This window comes from Macrosteles quadrilineatus, unplaced genomic scaffold (genome assembly GCF_028750875.1).
Source record: "Macrosteles quadrilineatus isolate MER2022 unplaced genomic scaffold, UCM_ALF_1.0 Scaffold_5__1_contigs__length_97177068, whole genome shotgun sequence".
Lineage (NCBI taxonomy): Eukaryota > Metazoa > Arthropoda > Insecta > Hemiptera > Cicadellidae > Macrosteles > Macrosteles quadrilineatus.
The window spans coordinates 33,371,556-33,396,763 of NW_026542598.1; the positions used below are offsets into that span (position 1 = coordinate 33,371,556).

Below are 25,208 nucleotides of genomic sequence, written 5' to 3' on the forward strand. Positions count from 1 at the left end.
ACAGTAGTGGGATGATTGAGACATGTTTTGATAAGTTGAATTTTGTACATTTCATTTGGACTGTCCGTCAGCAAGAAATGCACGGACACTGTAGTATCATTACCCGCGAGAAATGACAAGTGCCTTTTGAAGCATCCCAGGATATAGTCTTCATTTGAAGAGCAAGATGCCACATATTATAATCATGTAAAATGAAGAGCCCCAAGTCATGGTACTCCCCAAATATTGCTCTTTCGTGCAGAAACCTCTATATTATACAGACTAATCTCCCAAAAACGAGAGAACAAAATTAGAAGCCATTTAGTGTAGGCGAGCCGCACGATAACCGGCAAAAAGCGATGATAATGTTGATGGCAACGCATCTGGAGCCGCATAACTGTATGTTTTAGTAACGCCGTAGAGAAGGCCATTATATTTAGCTCGTTTGTGAAATTTATATTTTATTCCATACAATTATTTTATCCTGTGAATTTCACGTGTAAAAACTAATTTGTTCGCCTCATGTGATCGTTTGCATTTTTAAATGCTGTTATAGATTTCTCATCCTTATAGAACAGCTGATGCCAATTTTATTGTTAGTTCTGTACGTCGCACTGTAGAGGTCGTGTTTTGTTTACAATTTGTTTCTTGTTATTTCAGTCATTTAAAACATCGTTTAACAAAATAACTCGATTAATTATAAACAATAACTCGTTCCCTAGTTTTATAGCCAAACAGTTAAGCACAAATCAGATTAGACCTAAAACAATAGAAACAAAATTTTGTCGACACTAGCGATCAGTGTCACCGGACATGAACTGGACACGAAAAGCGAGCTTAAAAATCTACAATGGGATGAGAAGTCTACTTGTATTGGTTAGTCTATCTATGATACAACCAAACTTACGTTTGAAGCAAGTGAAACCAATTTTAAAATTGCCTACAAATGTAAATGCACAAACTTTAATACACAACAAATCCATAAGTAAAGTTTACAAATTACAAAATGTGCATTAGTGTAATTCTTTAATTAGGTTTAAGATCTATTATTTATGCATGTAGCGTGACTTTGTATGTTTAACATGGTTCATTCTTGGACAATTTATTATTAGTAATGATCAATATTATGTAATAACAAAGTTGGCAACATAAACCTTATGTCGCAACACAGTAAAAATACGATTTGGTGTTTATTATCTGTTTCTTGGCATTCAACTTATTGTTATTAAAACTATTTCAACCAAATTACACGATCTTATAAACAATAGCTAGTTCTATAGCTATACAACCGCCCAGAAAAGCGCCAATAGTAAAATATGTTACCATCTTAAAGAACATTTTGTACTCGTTTTCAACATGAAATACACCAAAGCAGAGTTTTCAATAGGACGAGTCTTCTTTCACCATTCAAAGTCTATCATCCGTGATAATTTTGCTATTACTCAAATTTCAATAAAAGTAAAGAACATTTTCACTCTTGCTGTGGTATTTGCCACAGTGTTTGGCCAATTGGCCAATAGTAAGGAGGCAACCGTGCGTCACTGGTTAGGCGTTATTCAATACAAATCTTGCGTTGAGCGTTATTCAATTACCATCGTGTACTCACGTTGGTCTGCTCGTGCTGTTCATATCTCGTTACCAACACTGCTAACAGGGCAGAGATGTTGAATATACGACATCGTTGAGTGATAACTATATAGGTATACTAATCGGTTGCTATGTGATTAAATTGTTGATTTTTAAGAATCATGTTACTCAACACTCCTTTCTTGGGTTGATTCTTGCTAGGGAAAGATGTCGATCGTTAAGTCAAAAGTGTGGCAAGTGAAGAACTATCATGGTGTACTAACAATTGATTGTTATGAGATAATGTTGATTTAAAAGAACCATTTTACCCAAGGCGTATGAAAGAAGGTGTGTGCATAGTGACGTCAGTGCGAGTAAAACGTGTTTTATTTTACCAAATCATATGTTTTCTTGTAATTTTCCAAAGACTTTCGAATGACAATCATTACGAATTAGCATTGAATATATAACACCACGAATACTAGACAAATGTGTTTTTCTAGTATTCGTGTATAACACTACTTAGTTATATATATATAACACGAAATAATTGCGACGATATTACGTATACATTTGGTTATAAAAAATAATTGACAGTTTTCGTGTCGTGGTATGCTTAATATCCTCGCAATTATTTCGTGTTTGGGCTCAATGTTCTTGTTATTTGATGCAGGTTACAAAAATGACGTTATTTAATACACATTATGGTGATATACAAACATTTTACCAACTATGCATTGAGCCCAGTGGGTGACTCATTGTCAAAGCCCCGAGCAGCCGAGCGAGGGAACGGGACGATTGGCACAGGCACACATTTTTGGATCTTCTGCCCATGGCAGTATTGGCACAATCATTTGAGCGGAATAAGGAGGGTCAACTAGCCTGCTTGGAAAAGGCACGATTGGCACAACCGCTCGACCAGGTAAACGCCATCGCACGAGGGAAAACGGGAAGTTTAAAATTCCCCATCAACTCTGCTACGACAGTCATTTGCCGGTAATATCGCGTATTTTCAATGGTTAGGTTAGGTTAAGTTAAGTTAGGTTAGGTTAAGTTAGGTTAGGTTAGTTAAGTTAAGTTAGGTTAGGTTTAGTTAAGTTAGGTTGGGTTAGTGTAGTTTTATTTAGGTCCAGCAGGGGCATAGTGACCGTAGCAGCAGATTTGTCGCTCAAACTTACACCATGGATGAAGTAATTGCTAACTCTAATAAGCACTACAGCGGGGACTTTGTGGGGACAAAACAATTTCCATTTTCCCGCATTCTGGCTACCTGCCTACTACTTCCTTACCGGTCTGTTGTGTCAATCGTGCCTTTCCGAACCTTACAGTTTGACCCTTCTTAATCCCCTTTAATGATTGTGCCAGTCGTGCTATTCCAAATCGGCTAAAAATGTGTGCCAATCGTTCTACGGCCCCGAGCGAGGGCTAATTTAGGGGCTGGGACCACTCGGGACACCACCCGACCGTCCTAATCCTTCAGCCGCCACGAATCTTTTATTGGTTGAAGAGGACTAAAAGTCCTAAAACAGCCTCAGTCCAGTAGGGTTTCGCGTGTGCTCGAATTGATCCGCGGTCAGAGGGTAGTTTTGGATCATTCAAACTGACCCGGGGGTCTGGCAGGTAGATAATAGCGTCGCTTGAAACCTGTGATCTGATCCGCGGGTCGTTGAGGGAGGGAGGGAAATTCTCCCCGTCCTCTACGGGAAAATAAGTTGAGTAATAGACTTCGTATTTGCTTATATTATTATATTATATTATAACTAATATGATTTAGCCTATTAGCTCATTTTAGCAATTTAATTGATTTGGCTTAATATAGCTAGCCTAGTTTAGTCTTTTATTTAGTTTATTGTGTGTATTCAATTCCGTCCAAATATTCTATAAGTTTCGATATCAGGTTTCTACAATTGGCAAAAAGTTAACATATTAAATTTGTATCAAGGTTGCCAATTAATTATTTGTATTCAATGAGGATAGCATTTCGGAATTAAATTAATTTTCTTAATCGCAATTTGGTTTGCGTTCAAAAAGTAAACAGTTCTGTATCACGTATAATCATATCATCATAAAATAAAATAGGCTAAATAGAAATAAATCGTAAAATAAAATATAAAATAAATCGTATGCATATCCGAGTGGCTACGAAATTCCTTAAGTCTTTGCTATGACTATGATTACGCACTTAAATTAAAAACTATAGTTGGTAGGACCCGACGGTAAGACGTTTAACCTTAACGCCTAATCCAAACACTTTGTAGTTCGACAAAAAGTATAACCTACATTGTAATTAATTGTCCTACTGTTTACATGAAAATAAATCAATTTTTCCATAACTTAGACACTTTAATAAATTGAAAGCAGAGCCTGGGTTGCAGCAACGGTTATAGACTCTTTTTTATTTCGATAATCAAATAAATCGTAAAATAAAATATAAAATAAATCGTATGTATATCCGAGTGGCTACGAAATTCCTTAAGTCTTTGCTATGACTATGAGCGTTCAATACGGTTTAGAGTACAAGTAACTATATCAATGATTAAAACATTTAATTAATACTATTATATCCTAATAATCACACTCAAGTCAACATTTTACAGCAATATCAGGTTTTTTCAAACTGCATACTTCGTCTCGACCGGGTCGAGTTTTCGGAATTCTTCACCCAAATAGACATTGTTACACAAGACATTTTTACAGAGAAGACGTCAAATTCCTAATAGGGTGAATGTACCTATGTATGACCTCTTCCTATATAAATCATCCTATATCGCATGGTTTGGGTACAAAAAAGTGTTTTGGACAAGGCAACGTAGGCCTACAATATGCGTGTACATGAAAATATTATATTTTATTCATTATTTCATGGTTTTCTAAAACTATCTGGAATATTCTAGGAGGTCTTGTAGCTTTATGAATTAACTATGGAAGTGCGTGATAGTAGTTAATCTGGAATGCTCTAGAAAGAATATTCCAGCTTTGTTTGGTTAGTTACTAAAAATATAGATGATCTTACAGCATTTTATCATTCAGGATTGTTTTTTATTAATATACACACCAAACAAGGTAGGTATGAAGGTCTTGAATAGAATTAAATATTCCTCCCACTACTAATTACTTTATAATCACCATTGTATTTTGATATGGGTATCGCGTTGTTCGCCGCTAGTCTTTTAAACATATTGTCAATACAATATAGAGAACTAGGGGTCCATAGCAGCAATTACTGCTTTATAGTTATGTGTACAAATTTAAAATAAATGCACACTTTTTTACACATTTAGTCGCGGTCTTCGCCCAATACGATACATTTAAACACCGCATTAACATTTTAACCTAAAAACAGAACACTAAAAACAATAAACACACAAATACGTAATGTTTTCAGCTGGTATGTTTAAAGCAGCTTATCGAAAAACTGTAGCAGTACAGTACAGTACTTCCATTAGAAAATGACTGAATCTCTGACGGCCTGTGGTGAAGAGCATGGGTAGTTTTTGACACTTCTGATATTTTTGATATTATGATATAATTTGTTCCCACAGTCCTTGGACCTTGAGCTTTAAAATGAATCCTCAACAGCCATTTTACCTTTTACGTAGCTCGGGATACGTGGGGACCGATTCACTTACGGAATTAAATTGATAGATTTAATATCTTTTACGTAATATGACTCAAATTTTATACAAGCATTGACTATTGGATATTGAAGTAGACATCCCATCTAAATGGACCAGCTCTGTAGCCAGTGTTTTGTTAAAAAAGAACGTAGTTGTGTGAGCCAGCTACATAATGCGCTAGCGACTAACTATTTTTTAATTGATTTTTTTGTATTATTGATAGTCAAAGATATAAGCCAATTCTGTACTTTGTAGTAAACCAATTTTTTTTTTTTTAATTATGAATCAAGAAACATGAATTCGCACTGAATACTTGTACGTAAATACATCGCTTTCATTGTGCGCAAGGGATTTAATAGAATAATTTTTTTTTTCATTTTTTTATGATTACAAAGTAATACGATAACTTGTGTATTAATAATTAAATATAAATCATATTACTAATTCTTTCCATCATTATAATCAATTCACTTTCTGGAAGTATCAAACGTACCAATTTAATAACAAATATATTGTTATCATAAAAAGCTTACAAGAACTAAGAAATACATAACCATATCCTAAACTTAAATAAAAAAAACTAGGCCTATATTTTTAAATTTTGGGAAGCAACATCAGACAAAACAAATGGCACCAATGATAATTTACAACAAACGATGTATTATTTTTAAGGATAGTATAAAAACAAAATAGAGTAATGAGTAATACTCTAAATGTTAGCATTCTATAGGATTATCATAGGCGCTTTGAGAGCCCTGGCTCTGGGGCGAAGCATTCACCACACACTGAGCTCAGCTTAACCCTTTGAGGCCCAAGTTTGATTTTTTTGGAAAAAAACTAATATATTTATATAAATCAATAAAGGCAAGTCCTCTAAACATGTTTTGAACAATTTTTTATTTTTTTTATTTTTTCTTTGTAATTTAGAGGCTTGTCCTCTGTAGAGGACACTGGGCAAATATTAAAGTGAAATTCTCATATAAATAAAAATAAAAGCTATATTTTTTTAGTAGTTTACAGAACTAAAGTATTAAAAACTGTATAAATACAAGAACTACTTACTTATAAATTAAAATAATAACATTAAACTAAAAACAAAACAACAAAATTTTCAAAAATTTTAAACTTTTTAGTTTTTTTTAAAGTTTGTAATGAAAATGTTCAATCATTCCGGTAAGAAGCTGTTATTATGTGCATTACCACTTGCTTATTACAGTGAACACATGGAAATAATTTTCATTTAAATTTTCATTTAAAAATTTTTTGTTCAAATATATGTCCCCTCTAGAGGGCACTGGGCGTATGTCAAAGTGGACATGGTAAACACTAGGGATCCAATAAAAAATAGACACAAAATCAGATACACAATGTTATGAATTTATTTAGTTAACAACAATAATTATCTCTTTCCATTTCAAAACCAATATGACCAAAATTCACTTCATATTTTGTTGTAATATTTACTTGTTCATTGTCACTATCACTTAGATACCGTATTCAAGTTCAGGCACATTGCCACTTTCAATTAGGTATAAAATATCGTTAGCTTCCACTTTTCTGTAACTCATTTTATAACCTCTAACAAAAACCACTAAATCACTGTTGACAAACTGTACCCAGCTGTTCTAAGCATTACAACCATTACAACTCACCATGGAGTAATGGGACGATAGACTACAACATTTGCCTATTGTCCTCTCCAGGGGACATCGAAAAACAAAAAAATCCAGCAACTTTATTAGTGATTGATGAGGCAAAATACTGTTATATTATTGTTCCTACGTTGCTAAGGAACAAAATAATGTACCAACCTTTCATAATTTTTGAATTTATAATAATGTATAACAAACATATAGTGTGTATGTCATGCCACCAAATTGATACTGCTGTGGCGGCCGTGCCCTGACGTCATATGTTTTTTGTAACTTTAGTAAAATCCAACAGAATGAGCTGAGATTGATATTTGTGTGTTGCCAAAGTGTCCTGTTGACAGGACAGTGGGTTTTAAGGCACTAAACAATGACCTGGACTTCACAATAAATTAATAAATGGCATGTCCCCTACAGAGGACAGTGGGCCTGAAAGGGTTAACATACAAACATTAAAATGACTAAAAACCTTCAAAATTTGTTTAAAACTTAAAGTAAGTTATAATCACTCAATAGAACCCTATATTAATGTAAGTTATCACTGATGTATTTCTGAAGGTTTGTACTAAATAACAATTAGTTTTTACTAAGTGAAAGATTTTAACAAAACGATAGCAATATTTAAGCCAAATGAACTGAATTGCTAAAATAAGCTTTTAGGCTAAATCATATTACTGGTTGTAGCCTACAAGGAAGGACTTTGTCTGTTGCTCAACTTATTTTCCCCGTAGAAGCCTGAAGAATTTCCCGTCCTCCCTCAACGACTCGCGGGTCAGATCACATGTTTCAAGCGACCCTATTATCTACCTACCAGACCCCCGGGTCAGTTTGAATGATCCAAAACTACCCTCTGACCGCGGATCAGTCTGTATGCAGCCAGGGTTTCAGCTCTCTGGATTGGAACGTCACGAAGAACGAACGAATCTTTGCGGAAGGTATAACTACTCACTCACCCCTACCCCAGCACTGCAAATAACCGTATCCGTAAGTTTTAGTTGGGCTAGCGACCTGTCCGCGAGCACAGAAGTTTTGGCCGAACTGTATGTTTAGAGTATGTCATTAAAATGTTATAAAATCTCTACAACTTAAGCTATATGCCATTTTGTGCTGTTTTTGTTAAATATATGTAAATACAATCTTGCCGATTTATTTGTAACTATTTATTTTCCACTAAGGCTACTTAAATGAGAGATTTTCAATTATATAAAACATAAGTAGGAGCTGAAAAAAGGTATTATACTTAAAACTATTTGTATATTGTCACCTAAAAATATGTTGCCTGTTAAGGCAGCCACAGTTACAATATTTACTGCTTTACTGTTTTTCGATTAAAAGGTACTCACTATCAAAATGCTATATACTAATACTACCACCATTGAATATACTGTATAACACTATGACTATATTCAATATTGAATACAACACTATATTGGATATAAAACGCTAAATAGTGTTATATATTCAATGCTAATTAATTCGTAATGATTGTCATTCGAAAGTCTTTGGAAAATTAGCCTACAAGAAAACATATGATTTGGTAAAATAAAACAAGTTTTACTCGCACTGACGTCACTATGCACACACCTTCTTTCATACGCCTTGCATTTTACCCAACATTGCCTTCTTGAGTTGATCGCAACAGAGCTAAGATGATAATTGTTGATTGTACAAAAATTGAATGTCAGGTGATTAAAATGTTGACTATACAAGGGTTATGTTACCAACTGATTATGCTGATTGTTTAATTCACACAAAGTGACTGTTATTATACTAAAATCGTATGCTAATAACTGATTACCAGATGGTAAAAAATATGTGAAAAATAAAGAGCTAACGTGTTGATTCTGGTAAAGGTGACAAATTGTTATTGTTGATTGTCAGGGGATTCAATAGATTTAAACTATTGTTAGTATTATATGTTTTATGGTATTATCATTTTCAAGGTGACTTACACATGGTGACAACTAACTTCCAGATTCAAATGTTGGTTATGACAGAAATAAGATTTGTTAGATTCGAATGGTTGTTGGTGGTAAAACTACTAATAAATCGAAAACTTATTGACAAATGATCATGTAGATTTTCAGATGTTAATCGTTCCTATAAAGATGCCTAAAATAGTGTGATATTTAAAATTATACATTCAACTACCAGAAAACAGACGACTTAGGCCACCAATGAATTTGAATAATATGCTCAACAGAAATAAACTTATCCAAACATTTTCCTTTTTTAAATACTCTTTGATTTCCTAGCCTTTTAAAGTCTTGCCATCAATATCTAACAGCCTAATCTGATCAACCTATCCAACACCATCCTGCATATCATTTACTTAAACCGATAAGTGGCTTAGTCTTAACATCGGTCACCTATACTCTTCTAGGACGTTTCTATCCGGGATACCGGAGCGTATCATAGTGTTCGGACGGCGTTAATCCATTGAATGATGCTGCTCTTGCCCCGGTAAATGCAGTGTACTTGACTTTCCTTAGACGGTCGTGCCGCTGTATGTGTATTGTGTATGTGTGTGTGTGTGTGAGTGAAGGTATGCGGAGACGGAGGACCGGTGAGACGAGTTCTTAGTGGCAACACTGCGCCGCAACGCCGCCTCCACGACCGGCTTCCGTATCCGCCACCTGGCTACCAGTGTTGCCAATCGTCCGGTAATTACAGAAGTTTAGAAAATGCAGGTGTGAATATTGTGGTTTGGATAAATAAAAGAAAGTGTGGCGTTGATCAAGTGATACTCAGTTTACTTGTTCTAAAACCCAATTGATAGGTCACTTAACAATCCAATTGTTTAAAACATTGATACACTCTTGAACACCATAGCCCGCAGGTAAGCAAATTTAAAAACAGTACTACCAGAAGAATTCCTGGATGTGCATTTCAGCCTAAGAAGTAAGATGCCTTGTGTAGATTTGCTACTGACCAATACTAGCTGTTTCTTAAGCTACCCATTTACTAAAATTGCCAATAATCAAGAACAGCTGTACCGCCGGACCCAGTTTCAAAGGCCGTGCATTAATTGCGCCAAAGAGTTCCTTAATTGCGCCAAGCCCTCAAAGGGTCCCAAAAAATGTTACTTAGTTGCGCCAAGCAAAAGCGAGGTAGGGGTGATTTGCCGGCAGAAGTAATGTCCTTGTTTACGTGTCATCCTAACCTAACATAACCTGCTCAATTATACAGTCAAAAAGAGCCGCCATTAGGCTTGGATAAGGAACGTATCAAAGGTATCGCGTGGCTCTCTGGAGTAGTTGATGCAATTTAGGAATACCCGACTTCCTGACTCAGGTCAGTTGGCGCAATTAATGCTCACCCTTCGAACCATTAAAGTTCTGATCTTAAGCTTTGATCTTAACAAATATCTGCAATTTTTTGTATGGTCGATTTGTCTAAACTGTTATGTACGATTATTTTCATAGTTTAATGCAATCTTGTACTCCATAGTCTGTTTGATGGAACTTGTCTTTTTACCTTCATCTACTTGGGATAGGCCCGGACCTTAAAAACCAATGGCAAGTCCTTAAAGACCTTAAAAACCAATGGTAGACGCGGCCAGGAGACACGTTCAATCATACGGACTTAAGGTAATCATAAGGTATCTCCATTGGTATGTTATCCCAATGGCAATATACACGTGTTTTACTTATATGCGTTGATGATACATTACTTTTGTAACGTCGATAATTGCGACACATGCGAGTTATTCTCCGATAGTTTGGGCGGGCATTAATTACGCCAAATGACCTGAGGTAGTCGGGTGGGGGTATTCCTGAATTGCGCCAACTACTCCAGGGAGCCACCAATACCTTTGATATGTTCCTTAACGAAGCCAAGTGGCGGCCCTCTTTGACTGTATAATTGAGTAGGTTAGGTTAGGTTAGAACGAAAACAAGGACATTACTTCTGCCGGCAACTCACCCCTACCAGGCCTGGGCTTGGTGCAACTAAGTAGAATTTTCGAGACCGTTTTAGAGATTGGCGCAATTAATGCACGGTCATTGCAACACGTGAGTTATTCTCCGATAGTTCAACGTACAAAGTTACCCAACTCATGTGGATGCATTCTATTCCTACTGCGCCATGATTGCTGTTTCATAGGCTGACATATCGAGCGAACAATGGCGATAGTGTTGTAACGATATTACTTTGAACTTATTTAAGGCGAGGGAAACAAAGAAACCCGTGGTCAAGGTTGGTGTGACGTCATACTAAGGTGGTTTTTATAGAATGTTGTAAACGCGAATAATGTAGATCGTCATGGAAGAGGCTTAATGGTTTTGATACAGTTGATGATGGTAGAATTTTGTTTTTCAAATTTCAACAAAGGTGTATATTTTCCACCCGATTCGAAGAAAGTATTGTTATCGTAAAATTGTTTCGAGTTTGATTTTTGAGTGGAAATATTCGTTTAAAAAAAATATCTTTTTTTCTGAACCCAAAAGTGGATTTCAAAGTGATGTCTGTGTGTGTGTGTACAGACAAGAGACAAACGTGTGGTTCGATTTTGTTGCAATTTGCTATGTATGATATTTCCATTAGTTTTTATATTTTTTTTATTTAAATTTTAATGGTGATTTACATTACAGAACCCATAAAATAACAGGAAAATTTGATTTTCACAAAATCGGTCAAAACGAGTTTAATTAAAATTTAGTTATAGTCCTCACAACTTTCAACAAAATGGTACTGTACAACAACCAATGCTGCTCAGAATATGGTAAAAAGTTATTGAAACTTTGGTTGCTTCCCCCAAAAAATATCATGGGTACTCCCACCGTTTAGCTATATAGGGTTTTGACAAACTAATGGGAGAAAGTATGTGTCTGATTGCTGAAATAGTTTATTTGAAAAGGGAAGCTTTGTATTAACTGCATGTGAAACAATGAGTGTAAAGGGGTTTTGTGGAGAAACGTACGAAAGAACAACAAATATAGGTTCGCACTTGAATCGTAACTTTCGATTCTCAGAATGTTATTGAATTTAGATGGTTTCAAATTGGACCCAGAATTAATTTATTGGACTCCTAATGCTGATACAAAACACTGTTTAAATTATACACTTGGCATGACTGTTATCCTTTCTCAAACAGTTAGAGAGCGTTTATTTCAACTCAGACCCAAGAAGTTCCTCAAGCACAGTTGAAGAAGTAAACACATGACATCATTCGTTCTAAGATAAGAAAATTCCAGTTGTCTGTGAGTCTACACTCATGCACACTCATACTTCACTTGACTTCGTATTTATCAATGCGTTGTAACAGCCTACAATCTAATGTTATGGAAAACATAATTGTTTTTAATTTCTGAGAGTGAAAATAAGTGTTCTTGAAATATGAACACTGCCTTCCTCTCCTATTTGTTAAGTTTTTCAGTCGTTTAACCCCTATTCTAAACCGACCTTGGGAAATATCCATTAAAAATGTCATTTTTAATTCATTTTGTGATTACCTACATTTATGTTTCTAAACACCATTTTTTTTTGTTCCAGAGCAGAAGTGGACCCAGTAGATGGCTACAAGTAAGTTGTCACCAAATCTTGTTACAGACTAGAGTTTGTACAAAAATAAATAATTAAATAAATAGGTATAAGAAACAGGAATTCACTGTAAAGTTCTACGTTATAGTTAGTATAAGTTTGTTTAACAGTACCTTTTTAATATACAATTTGTCCCTTCTTGTTCCTTTAAATCCCAACATGATTTCAAAACAAAGTTTGTTTACCTTAAAAACGTAAACAAAAAAATGCTGTACCACATCTGTGTATTCACACATTGAACTTATTTTTCGACAGAATTATAGCAAAGCTTGTTGTAAGCCTAAATCAATGTTTACAACAACTAAGATGCAAAATGTACTAATACAATAAATACACACAATCCAACTCAGTTTATACGACTTTTTCTATGCTTCAATACTCTTCAAGTTATGCATCTTCAAATCGCCAGAAAGGATGAATGCTAGATTTTGATGATTTCTAATATTTATATATTTTTCTGTCGTTTCTACTGATTCCCTGTGTAATACAGTAAAAAACAGTTACACTAGTGAGGTTTTTTTGTAATTTGTAATAATACAGTAAATACACAGTAGGCCTATAGTACGGACCATAGTGCTTCGAGAATTTGTCTAAGGACCTTTGATATAAATCTTTGGAAAGTATTTTGTGTTACTATAGCTTAATTCCTATCTACATGTGTTGGAGGGACGTTTCATAAATGAGACAGATTCAAGATTAATTTTTGGACTACAAAAACCAAGTCTGATTTGCTATTTACAGTCGAAGATTATTTTTGAGTTTAGAACTTTTTGAGTATCTTGTTCAAAATATGACATTGATCAAAATATATTCCTAAAATATTTTAACGTCAGCTGTCTGAGAAATAAATGTTGATATTATTTTTGTTTCTTGGGAGGAGGCAACAGACTTCACCGTTAGCATTTCATCTGTGTCATTCAATATTCTTCTTAATGCTTTACGATTTTTCAAGTTATGCAGGCCTGATGTCGGGGGACTGAGCCATAACAGCTGGTTTTTCTGCCAACGATTCTTCAGTAACTTAAAACTCGTAACCTTTTTAGCATATCCAGCTCAACACACGACTCCTTATGACTACACCAAAGTTGAATAATTTGGAGTTTTGAAATTCCAAGCGTTTTGTTTGGTATAACGTTTTAATATAAAGTGTATAAGTTATAGTATAAAAAATGCATATTCTGTAGGGGTTGCAATTCCTGTGTTTTCAAAATTTACGATTTTTACCATTTTGTATTTATTGTAGTAGCCTTTGTCCTTTGCTAAGGAAAACATTATGTTAATGTGTTTGGTTTTTGTTATAAACGTTTGTGTCATTCAAATATGACTAATACAACTCATCTAATTTTCTAATTTTATAATTGCTCATCTAATTTTATATTTGCAGGCGTTTTAAAACACTAATACCATTTGATAATTTGATAAATTTGATAATTTTAAGACTAAATGTTCATGTTTCTTTGAGCTATTATGGTCAATAGCTCAAATATCCACAGTAATATAATCAAACTTATACCCCCCCTCTGAAATAGACTCATTTAGTCCTTCTAAACTTAACTTGCTACACATTTTAGTAATTTAAAACAGTGATCATAAACTTTAAAGTGACAAGTGACACATCAATATAAATAATTGGTTGAGTAGGACGGGCGAAAAAGGACATTACACAGTAAACCCTTATTGCATTAGGTATGTCGATGTATACACTTTGTTAATTTACTGTATGAATGAATACAAAATCCAACCCAAAAACGTAGGAATTTCCTCTATATTCGTACAACCAGGACAGGAGAGCCAACATCAGCTGATTCGTCTTACCTCCATTTCCCCGGGATTAGAGTGCTATTCCACCTGAGGCAAGAACTAAATCTATCATTACTCAAAATCCGACGTATTTCTGCGGCGTACCACGTAATTATAAAAATTTAATATCGAGAGCTGAAGAACTTCTGAGAAAGCCTCTCAGTAACTACGTCAGTGCTCACGTTGTCAAAACCTGTGCGTGTATTTTCATCTTATCGTAATTTGTGTAGATGAATCGTGAAATTGCTCGCCTAACAATCAAAAGGTCACCTGTTCGATCCGATCCTGAAAAAATCAGTTTCTTTTTGATGGTTTGAAATTGGACCCAGCTGTTCCTGATAATTGGGCTTAAATAAATTATCCTAGCTAATGAAACAGCTGATCTTAGTCAGTAACAAAACTACACAGATCATCTAAAACCATTCTACACTCATCCTTCACTCATATTTGGGTTAAAATACGCACATGTGGCGTCCCCATCTCAATTGATAATGATAATTTGTTAACCTCCTTCCTTTTTGTGACCTGGTTTTTTTACATCGAAACCTTAGAAAACGTGTCTTTTCTTATATTTTTATCTTATAGTACGGTTTAAAGATTTTCACGTATGTTTTAACCGAAACCGTGTAGATTTTCCCCTGATTACCTAGGCTCTATATTTCTATGTTTCCAGAACAGTAATTCAACCGTTTACTACTCTTTGTTCCTATGTTTGTGATAAGAGTGTTACGTCAGGTATACCTCGACCTAGCTGTACTTTGTACATAGTTGTGCACAGTCTAACAATACTTTGCTACGCCAAGCACGATTCTTAGTAGTCTACTTTAGAAAAACTGACGTAGTTTGAATTTTTACAAATAATTAACTAAATTATTGAACCACAACTTAAAAGTCTGCTATCTAGGTGGCAATTCAGTGGTTCTTCTGTGGTGAAAGAGGTGGTGTCATACCGTATAAATCGATTTAAATGGTGAGGTGAACAATCTGTGTTGGATCAGCTATAGCTAGTGTGTTTTACTCAAGGAGAAAACAGTTACAGTAAATAAACTACTCATAGCATGCTGTCATTTTCTATTTCCTCTCTAAGTTTTTCACACTATAAAAGTTTATGTGGACATGAAATATGTCACAGTTAGCAATAAAACAACCCTCTTTTGAATCAAAGGTTGTATAGGATGGAAACCCGTATTTATTTCACAGCAACACAAATCATTTTTAATGAATTTTACTTGATTATTTATTCTAAGACTGGCTCTAACTTAAACATAAAATTGAGTGTGTACTTGACGGTAGATGAATTGTTAAGCCACCGTAGGTTAAAAGTTAATTTAAGAAATTCTTGGTTATTTTACCTCTCAAGACTCATGGGCTTTGAAAATTACCATTCATTTAAGCCCGAGAATCAGGGACGGATGAGCCCAGTTGCCAACAATCAAAAAGTTTTTGACTTTTCACAAAACGGACCCGACAACCTTTAGATTGTCAAGCGAGCACTATACCCTCAATTCTATAGGTCGGCCGCTTAGAAAACGACCTCCTCCAGCATTGGTTTAGCATTAGCGCGCAGGTCGTTTTCTAAGCGGCCGGACTATAATACAATTTTCCTATTGCATTCCTTCTTCAGACCTCAAGGAGTTGGTTTCGTACATCTTGAGGTTTAAAACGCTGAAGAGACAATTTGGTGGAAACTCGTTTGCACATCGAGCGGTTATTATTCCCCTATATTATATTTCCGAGTTTTCAACGGTTAAACAGCTCGCATCACAGTAATCGCCTCTTCTCCGTCACACACATAGCACGTGTCCCGCTATTGATCCAGGTGAACTCTTGAACCCGGAGGAATTTCCGAAGAGTGGGTGGCGTAAGAGACGGCGGATTGCGACATCGTTGTAAATTGTAATCCCAAGTTTCGGAAACGACCCAAAATCCCTATTTCGGGCGAGAACGGAGGCGTGGCGGCGGGGACATTTTGAAACCTGCTCTGGGATGATCGCGGCAAGAATGCGGTCCAGTCGAGCCGGGGAAATTAAAAGATGACCTCCGCGGACTCGGCTCGTCTCGCAGACATTACGTTTATCGCGGATCTGGTCGGACCACCTTGTAAATTGAAAAGGTTTTTGTATGATGTATGCATATTTTGGCAATATTTAATTGCCTGGACTGGTTTAACACTGATACGGGACTGGTTGGAACACTACACTGCTTTTTGACGATGAAAAGTGTTTTCCTTTTATGAGTGGTTACGCAACATTCGAAACATTGACCGCCACGAGATTTCTGATGGGATTGACCTGCAGGGTGTCTTTGCGGGAATTCTTTCATTGGTTTATGACTCGTCTGATTTTATTCCAACCCGTCTACACATCATTTAAAAGATATTTGTAAAATTATTCCAATAAAGTAACTTTGGATGGATACCTGAGTGAATCCCCCATTGATTAGCTTATCCTGTGGCATATAACTCAACGATATCAAAGGTGCAAAAACTAGGTTAGAGGAAGCCGCGAGGTCATTTATTTCCAAAGCACCTCTTTGAAAAATGATCGGGCGTAAACAATTTGGGATTAATCGGTCCATCGATTGTAGATAGGCCTTCATTGTCGGCCATGCTGGTGACGTCACTAAACGGGTTCTCAAGGTGATTAACCGTTCCTAGTTCTGGGGCTTCCATAGGAACGGGTGAAAACCAAAATGCGTTGCACCTTGACTTCTGCCACTACCCACTGGATCCTCGCCCACTGCGTCCGGTCGGGAATATTTTCAAGATGGCGTTAGATGCATCGCATTTTCATTCTGTTTGAGACAAAGTACGCCCACAGACAATCTGGGGCGGGTTCTAGCGCGGTTCAGCATCATGCGTGCGCTAGACACTAGACAAAGATTGACTCTAACGGGGTCAGTAGGTAATTGCCCAATTATCAATGGAATCGAACGACCAGATTATCGTCACTAGGTGAAGGCCTTCTTTGTATTTAACACACTTAGGGACATTCAATATTGGTCATCATAATTTTATAGCTCAAAAGGTCCAAAATACCACCCAGTTGCTCATGTACCTCATTAAATAATTTGTGTGCATTGAAAATTATCGTACATAAAAATTATCTTGTTACCGAAAATCTTAACTATCCATTCACGTTTGTGTGGAGGTTTCACTACAACTAATTTCCGTCTTAACTAATTCAAGAACAACCAACTGTGTTTTTTGTTGTGCGAAAATCTCTACTAAGTAATTTGATATACGATGCATCGAGGTCTTAGGACCGTAGAGCACAAAACCTTAGTCAAACCCTGGTCCTGTAGGACTTGCTAACGCCTATGTAATGTATGTTGTTATCATTAGTTTGTCTCCCAATGACAAATGGTTCAAATTTATTCTTTCTGAGGTTGATTTGGAAGCCACTAAATACCTCAGCCATTATAAACTCCTCATACCTCTTCAAACCCTTTTAACGTCCTAACCCCTCAAATGTATCAGTCCATATTAAACCACCTAAATAAATCTACTCAAACCCCCATAAACCCTCACTACCGTCAAACCCCTCAACCTCCTTAAACCCCTCTTAAACTTCCCTAACTCCCTCGCCTTCCCTCTAACCACTAAACCCCATCCCCTCAAACCACTTACGCCCTCTTTACCTAAATAATCAACACAAACCCCCAAACCTCCTTGAACCCCTCTTAAACCCCCTAACTCCCTCACCTTCCCTCAAACCGCCAAACCCCACCCCTGAAACCCTACTATCTCAAACCTTACCCCTTCAAAATGTACCACTTAAACCCTCACTCCCCTCAAACCACTTAAGTCCTATTTACATAAAAAAAAACAACACAAACCCCCAAATCTCCTTAACAACCCTGACACCCCTCAAACCTTACCCACTCAAACTCTCACTTCCTCAAATCCTCAAAGCACTCAGCAAGCTCCGTCACACTATCTTGCTACACGTAGTGCCTGGGATGTACCTGGAGGTTTATTACTCGATATCTGCATGCGTTCACCATAGCATCACCGTACGTTTCACAACAATGCATCCATTTCACCATTATCGCCGCATCGTCGTCACGCCCATTACGTCATCGTGAGCCGCGATTCACGCGTTGAACCATCCATCAGCTGACACCAGGCTGCATTTCCTACACAGATGATCGGTGTCGAAAATCTTTGCGATTTCAATAGTCACACAATTAATTGTGGTTTTCATTTGGGTATTTCACAGTCCATTTGTGTTTCATTTGTATGCAGAATAGATCCCATTCGTTTTATGGGCTGTATCGAACACCTTTTTCGAGGACAAGCATGTATCAAGACAAAGCAACACGAAATAAACAGACCTAAATGCTCCCCTGGCATGACGTCATTATAGGTAGTGTTCCCTTGATCAAGACGATGTTGTTTTTATACTGGGAAAATTCAGACCGCCGGTGAGCTTCTTTTGTCTACAATGACTATCTGTACTTTAAAATTGGGTTGTGTTTAAAACAAACACCTTTTATTTACCGTAGAAATACATTGTTTTCAATTTCTTCTTCGGGCTGCAAGACACACTTTTACGTCAATGTGGAATTTGAGGTCTCTTTGACAACGCTTTAAATGTCGCTTATGCTGACAAATGTCTTTATACCCTTCTGTGTCATTCAAAAAGCACACAACTTATATTAATTCGAAAGCATTTGCATGCTATGAAAAACGACTTATAACCTATAATAAAGAACGGTGTCCGTAGGTTTGTGAGACAAGTTGGCTTGGACCTCCAGCTTTGCGTCAACACGACTGGCGTAGCTCGATCCCGAACCTTTGCAGAAGATTCGCCCGTTTCAAGCCCGGCGCGTGTGTAAGTAATTTAATAGCGTAATCATCGTCGGCGACATGTAATCGACGTCAAACCAGCTACCGGGTACCGTCAGTGGGCCTGGATAATTTGTTGCCAACGGACATAATCTGACGTGTAATTGAGCCCACGGGTCAACGCAGAGACTCGGTGGTCCTGGCCTATCAGTCGTGGGTGACATCCACCATCACGCCACTCATCCCCATTCATACTTGGCTTAAAATACCTACTTTGTATGGTCGCCATTTCAATTAAAAGTATTAAAGTATTCTTATACACACCATGATAACTAACTACTCCACCTCCACACAACGTTACAAATCACCACAGAATCGCCTTTTATGTTGTACTTAACTTATATACCATGTATATTTCACTGAAGCTTTCGAATAAGGTATATAACTAGTCTCACCACATCAAGCTTTACAAAATGCAATTTTAATTAGGCCTCTGGTGGGTTTTTCTAGCTGAAAAATCCTGTTGTGTTTTTAGCACCAACTCTTTACACAAGTGTCAGCTGATTTCCTAGTAACCGAATTCGACAAGGGGTAGAAGAAAAGTACGAAATTTACAATCCTACATCGGAATTTGGAATTTGAAAACTAGAAAACCCGCCATTGGGCAATCTACAGGGTCTGTCAAAAATACATCCCGTATTTGGAGTGTGTGCTGCAGATGTCAAGGACCTATTGACAGGTGTATATGTTCCATTTGAATACTGTTCAATACTATTCAATGAAATGGCGACCATACATAGTAGGTATTTTAAGCCAAGTATGAATGGAGATGAGTGTAGGATGAGTGGCGCGATCTTGTAGTCTTGTTAGTGACTAAGGCCGCCATTCCTTAGACACATCTGTTAATTAATAGCCCATACAGCTAATGGCAACTAAGGAACCTACAGTTTATAGTGGAATCCGAACCACATTTTTCCTTGGTATATACGAATTGGTCTAATTATCAGGATAGTACTGCGGATAGTCGTAGTACTCACTCGTGCGTGTGGTGTGGGAGTATCGCATCCATAGTGCATGCCTATAAATATCCACAATTCGTGACCTTCTAGTAGCTGGATTACAGGACGACGCCACCCGTCCCAGGAATCAAAAATATCTTATAATCCATCCATACAAGATTTAGGATACTTAACAGTTTGAGATTTTAAAATCCGCAGAATTGCGTGTGAGAACGTTAATTAATATCTTAGCTGTTTTGTTTTCTTTTGTCTAATCAGGCCCACTTCCACTTGACAGGTACCTAAGTACATATTTATTTTGCTGGGCTGCATATACCCTCAGGAACTTCACAACAGCCAGTTCACAACCTCCGTGTGAGTCTTGTGTACCAATTCTGGACTTGAAGATTTCTATGTGTGAACCGTGGAGGACGTCATCCATCCAAAAATAATTTTCAAACCCAAAATGGCATATTATTTGTTCTTTATAAACAAAGGCATTCATTCTCCATCTGCCTTTGTTGGTTTTTAAATGCCTTTAGAAATACGAGAGGATTTTTTCCTTTTCGAACTCTGTAAAAGCCTTTTAGCTTGTCAAGACTGTAACAGCACACCAACCCAATCGTCAAGGGTTTCTACAGCAACGGTGATGGAAGCCTAGATCCACGGTAGTTGTGACTTGTGACACATCACAGATGGCTCACATTAGAACGTAATAAAGGTTAATCGCCGTATAACCAGGAAGTGCAGTTTTTGTCGCCGATCATCACATTCTCGTTCGCGTTGGTATTTGCCGGTTGCGGTTGTAGGTTATCCACGTATCGTTGCACAACCTTGGTTGCTGGTTGCTCCACGCCCACGCACGTTGACGCTGACGACCAGTTGATGCAGTGATGTCATAGTTAGACCATCACTGACACGCTTGCGTCACTCGCACGCGCGCGTACAGCAGATCGCGAGGTTAACGATTGAAACGGTCGTTAAGGCGGTCATTTCAATTACGACTGGAAATGTCCCATTCTTAATTAAACCGGTCATTTGAAGATTCGTTATTAAACCGCGATCAACTTCTTCCGACATGCACGGAGAGGTTAGCCCGGTTAATTGGAATTATGATTTTGTGTGGATGTTTTACCGCTACACGCGTAATGGATTGGTTTATGGTTCTTGCCACACGGGAGGTGTTATACTCGTGCCGTTATGTTTAACTGTTATTTTGTTAAGAGTTACACGCCTCAGTGTCTTAACTGCTTGTGTTGATGGCAGATGTAAAGTAACCTTATTTTAAAGACCAGGTAATAACTGAAATAATTTTTTGTTACGTTGTTAATATATACGTGGATATTCTACTAACGGGGTTTTTATAACTTCTTAAACGTCTTTGTGTTTACACTCATTCAAAGTATATAAAAATAATACAAAGTATTTTATTTATGAGCGACCCTCAGTATAAAATCTTTGACAGGATGACTCTGTTTAGTATTACGTTACTAAAACTAATTACAGTCTTAATATTGTTGTATCCATTTACCATGAGGTTAAGTATGTAAAGGTATTTCTAATGCAATAACTGTGTTGGCATTTCATATATTCAATGCTGAATCTCAGACATAGAATGGTGAATTTCTGTTAGGTATAAATAAATTAAGTATTAAAGAATTGAATTGGTATTTTGTGGTTATCAGTTAAAAAAGTAGGAGCAATCGTGCATGAAGGATAGCTGCGGTGCAGTCTTGATTGAGACGTCTTTTATGCAAGTGCAACGGCTGACACAAACAATATCTCATACAACAAGAAGACGTCGTCCCTGACAGCAAACAATATCTTCTAAAGTTATACGTTTAGAGATGCGATTACGGTTGCAGTTGCGTTGGTTAAATCCGCACACGGGGCGACTATAATTGAGTTGAGACAGTGAATGAGTTCTAATTTTGTTATAACGATACTGTGTACTGTGTATGGTGTTTGAAATGAGTAATAGTGATGAAGAAGTCCTAGTGTTTTAAAAACAATCAAGAAAGCGTAGAGTAGAAGGTGTTGGGTACATCCTTATGTTAAAACAAATATTTAACGTAGGCTCTTTGTAGCTGCTGCTGCATTACAAGAAACAGACGCAACATTTCAGTCTATGTACAGAATGTCAAAAAGTGCTTACGAAGAGTTCGCAGTTGGTATACCTGATCCTTGAAAAGCGCAATACAAATATAAATATGCGAAAAGTTGTTCAAACCAGGCGACTGAAATCACCTAGCAACCGGCAGGTCCGATTGCTTAACGACTGATCGCCGACTGGTCCTCAACTGGTCGCATCGCAGTCGCACCGTGTACACTGTCCCACCTAACTACATTGGTCGGGACGTAGGCGACTAGTTTGTCCAACTGGTTGCCGATTTCAGTTGGAAAACAGTCTTCCCGTGTGTCGACGGCCTAGCAAACAATATCTTCTCAAGTTATACGTCGCCCCTGACAGCAAACATTATTATAATCTTAAACTATAAGCAGCACCTGACATTATTAAACATTGTACAATACTTAAATTTAGGCTTATGTTGTAAAACCAAAATGTTTGCAATATTTTTTTAATGCTGACAAGCAAAAAAACTCTATATCTCGAAAAATGAAATACGCTACCTTCTTAAAAGTCAACACCTTGTCTACGTTAATTTGTACTTTTTAAGCTTCATCACATTTTACGATAAATCATGCTGATTTTCTAGGACGGGAAAGCATTACGATAATCGTTTGAATTGATTTTAATTGCTTATTGTGGTGTGTGATCTTGTATACAATGCAACTAAGTTTACGGATACTTGTTGCCTCATTGGTGAAAATCAAACTTGTACATAATGTTTATCACAGATTGACAACCATGTGATATTCACATCATAACACACAAACAAAAACAAAAACAAATAACCCAACTTTTTGTTACAAAACATTCAACACTCTGCGCGTATTATTAGTTGCTATAGTCATTATGAAAATTTGGACGCAGAACACACATAAACCTCGCCTTATTCTATTTTGATACAAAGAAACAAAGTTCTAAAAAAATACGTTATTCGTCATTATTCTGATAACTTTTAAAATTGGTTCGACATTATGTTTCCACTGATCTCAGCATTCGGAAGAAGATGTTCCTTCACTCAAACTATCAGTGTTAAACTCGTACACCCTACAAGACGCACACATAGCTTGCAGGTCAGGAACACGAAATTCTATGTAACATCAACGAGGGAAAATTGCTTAAAAGCTTGTAGAACCAGGATTAATCCGGATGGCTCAGTTGCATTCCACACAGGTAAGGCAAGACAAGCTCCAAACAAATGGATGATTATTCTCAAAGTATTGAGAATACTTAGGCCCGCAACTATGATTGCATTGCTACAAGCCGTTAACGTAGACGTGAGGGAGCTACGGCTCGGGGCAATAGCTATAGTAGGAGTTATATTTATTGTTTCGGGCTGTTTGTTTTATTGGACACATCTGGAGGAGTGTCCAATCACAAAGCGAAAGAAATTCTTAGTACTTTCAGCGGGTGAGAGGCAGACGATGGGAGAGCAATTGTCAGTCAAATTTGTTGAAAGGTACACAGGGAGAGTGAAGATGACCGGTGAAGCTTGTAAGCATGTATCTGGAATATGCAAAAGAATGGTAAAAGCCAACAAACACTTGCCGGGAATAAAGAAAGATTGGCGCGTGTTCATAATCGAGGATAGTAAAGTCAGGAACGCATTCGTCTTACCCAACGGACACATCTTTGTGTTCTCTGGTATAGTAGAAACGGTGAAAAACGATGATCAGTTAGCTGCAGTGGTGGGTCATGAGATGGCTCATGCTCTTCTGAACCACGCCAGTGAGAAGATGAGCAACACTCTATTGCTGAAGCTGATATTGCTGGTGCCCATATTGATCATATGGGCTAAGCTTCCTGAAGCAGCTGGGTACGCTGATTATCTCAGTGAAATCATGTTCACCCTCCCGATGAGCAGACAGCTCGAAACTGAAGCGGATGTCGTAGGCGTGGAGATGATGTCGAGAGCTTGCTTCGATCCTCGCCAGGCAGTTGAACTTTGGAAGCTAATGGACGAACTAGCTCGGACGAATAAAATTGAGTGGATGTCAACTCACCCAAGTCCCGGAACTCGCTACCAGACTTTGGAAAAACTCATGCCCGGCGCGATGGGTATATACTCTAGCCATTGTAAAACTTGAGCTACGAATTATCTTGAATGAGCGAAACAAGTTAGAGATCCGAGCTGAGGTTGAGTAGCTCTCTCAAACAATTAATTGCGGTGATGAGTTCAAAATGTTAATTTGTGTATGTTTTGTACATACGGTCTTGCGTCAAAGATGTTGAAAGAAATTGGGCTGATTTCAAAATGGCGGTGTTGCTAGAATCGTACATCAATAAGAAAGTGTCAAATAGTCTCAAATGTATTTGTTAATATTGTATCAATATCAGCTCGTTATGAATAATTGTAAATTTTAAAATTGTACATAAATATATTGTATTGCTTTTAATTTGAGTTTCAACGCCTTTGGTACTTTTTTTGTGAGAGTACGGGTTACACCCCGGTCTTGTCACTATGCTCATGGTATTTTCATGTAGGAAGATATTTAACACTTGGGGAAGTTCTCTTTACCTTTTTACTTGATAGGTTTTTACTTGAACCCGATCCACAACTCAAGGTGCTCTTCGAGTCACCAGCATTATTACATACCTAAATTGATGACTGGCAGGTTTAAAATCCGTGCCTTCAGGCCAAATTCTCGCAGTCTTAACCACTAAACCAGCCGACCATCTGTAGCCCCCTGTTTTCGACATGTACAGTCTGTAGTCGATGTTAAAATGAAGGGTGACACCAGCAATTACGTTATAGCATTGACTATAGTTAGTCAAAGGCAAAGGTTATAGTTTATATTTATTGATCGCCATTATCATACTAAAATGAAGTTGGTGATAACATGGTCTTTGGATACTGAAGTAGCCTACCTTCGGTGATAGTAAGCAGCAAACAATACAGTAATACAGTTACGTTCCACTACGTTAATACACATTAATAAGTAATACAGTTACACGTCTAAGAAATAGCTGATAGGTATTGTGATTGGTAGAACACAATTGCCTCCTCTAACACCTAGTGTACATCGAAGTACACAGTACTAAGAGAATTTAGTGTTCGGAAATCACATGTGTTATCATGCACAGAAACTAACGTGACTTCCAATTTAAATGTTCAGTCAGAGTGATGATAGAGCACGCAGG

General features: G+C 37.1%; 1 protein-coding gene and 1 long non-coding RNA gene across 2 annotated transcripts in view; both read left to right on the forward strand.

Moving 5' to 3' along the window:
* LOC128996053 (uncharacterized) overlaps nt 1–25,208 on the forward strand; it is a 77,371-nt gene that overhangs the window by 46,980 nt on the left and 5,183 nt on the right. The window contains exon 3 of the long non-coding RNA XR_008491012.1: nt 12,305–12,334. This is a non-coding gene — a long non-coding RNA (uncharacterized LOC128996053). The remainder of the gene's footprint in view (nt 1–12,304; nt 12,335–25,208) is intronic.
* LOC128996052 (metalloendopeptidase OMA1, mitochondrial-like) lies at nt 22,894–24,404 on the forward strand. Its single transcript, XM_054421189.1, has one exon. It carries the CDS (start codon nt 23,042–23,044, stop codon nt 24,152–24,154), a length of 1,113 nt encoding a protein of 370 aa, XP_054277164.1. The 5' UTR covers nt 22,894–23,041; the 3' UTR covers nt 24,155–24,404.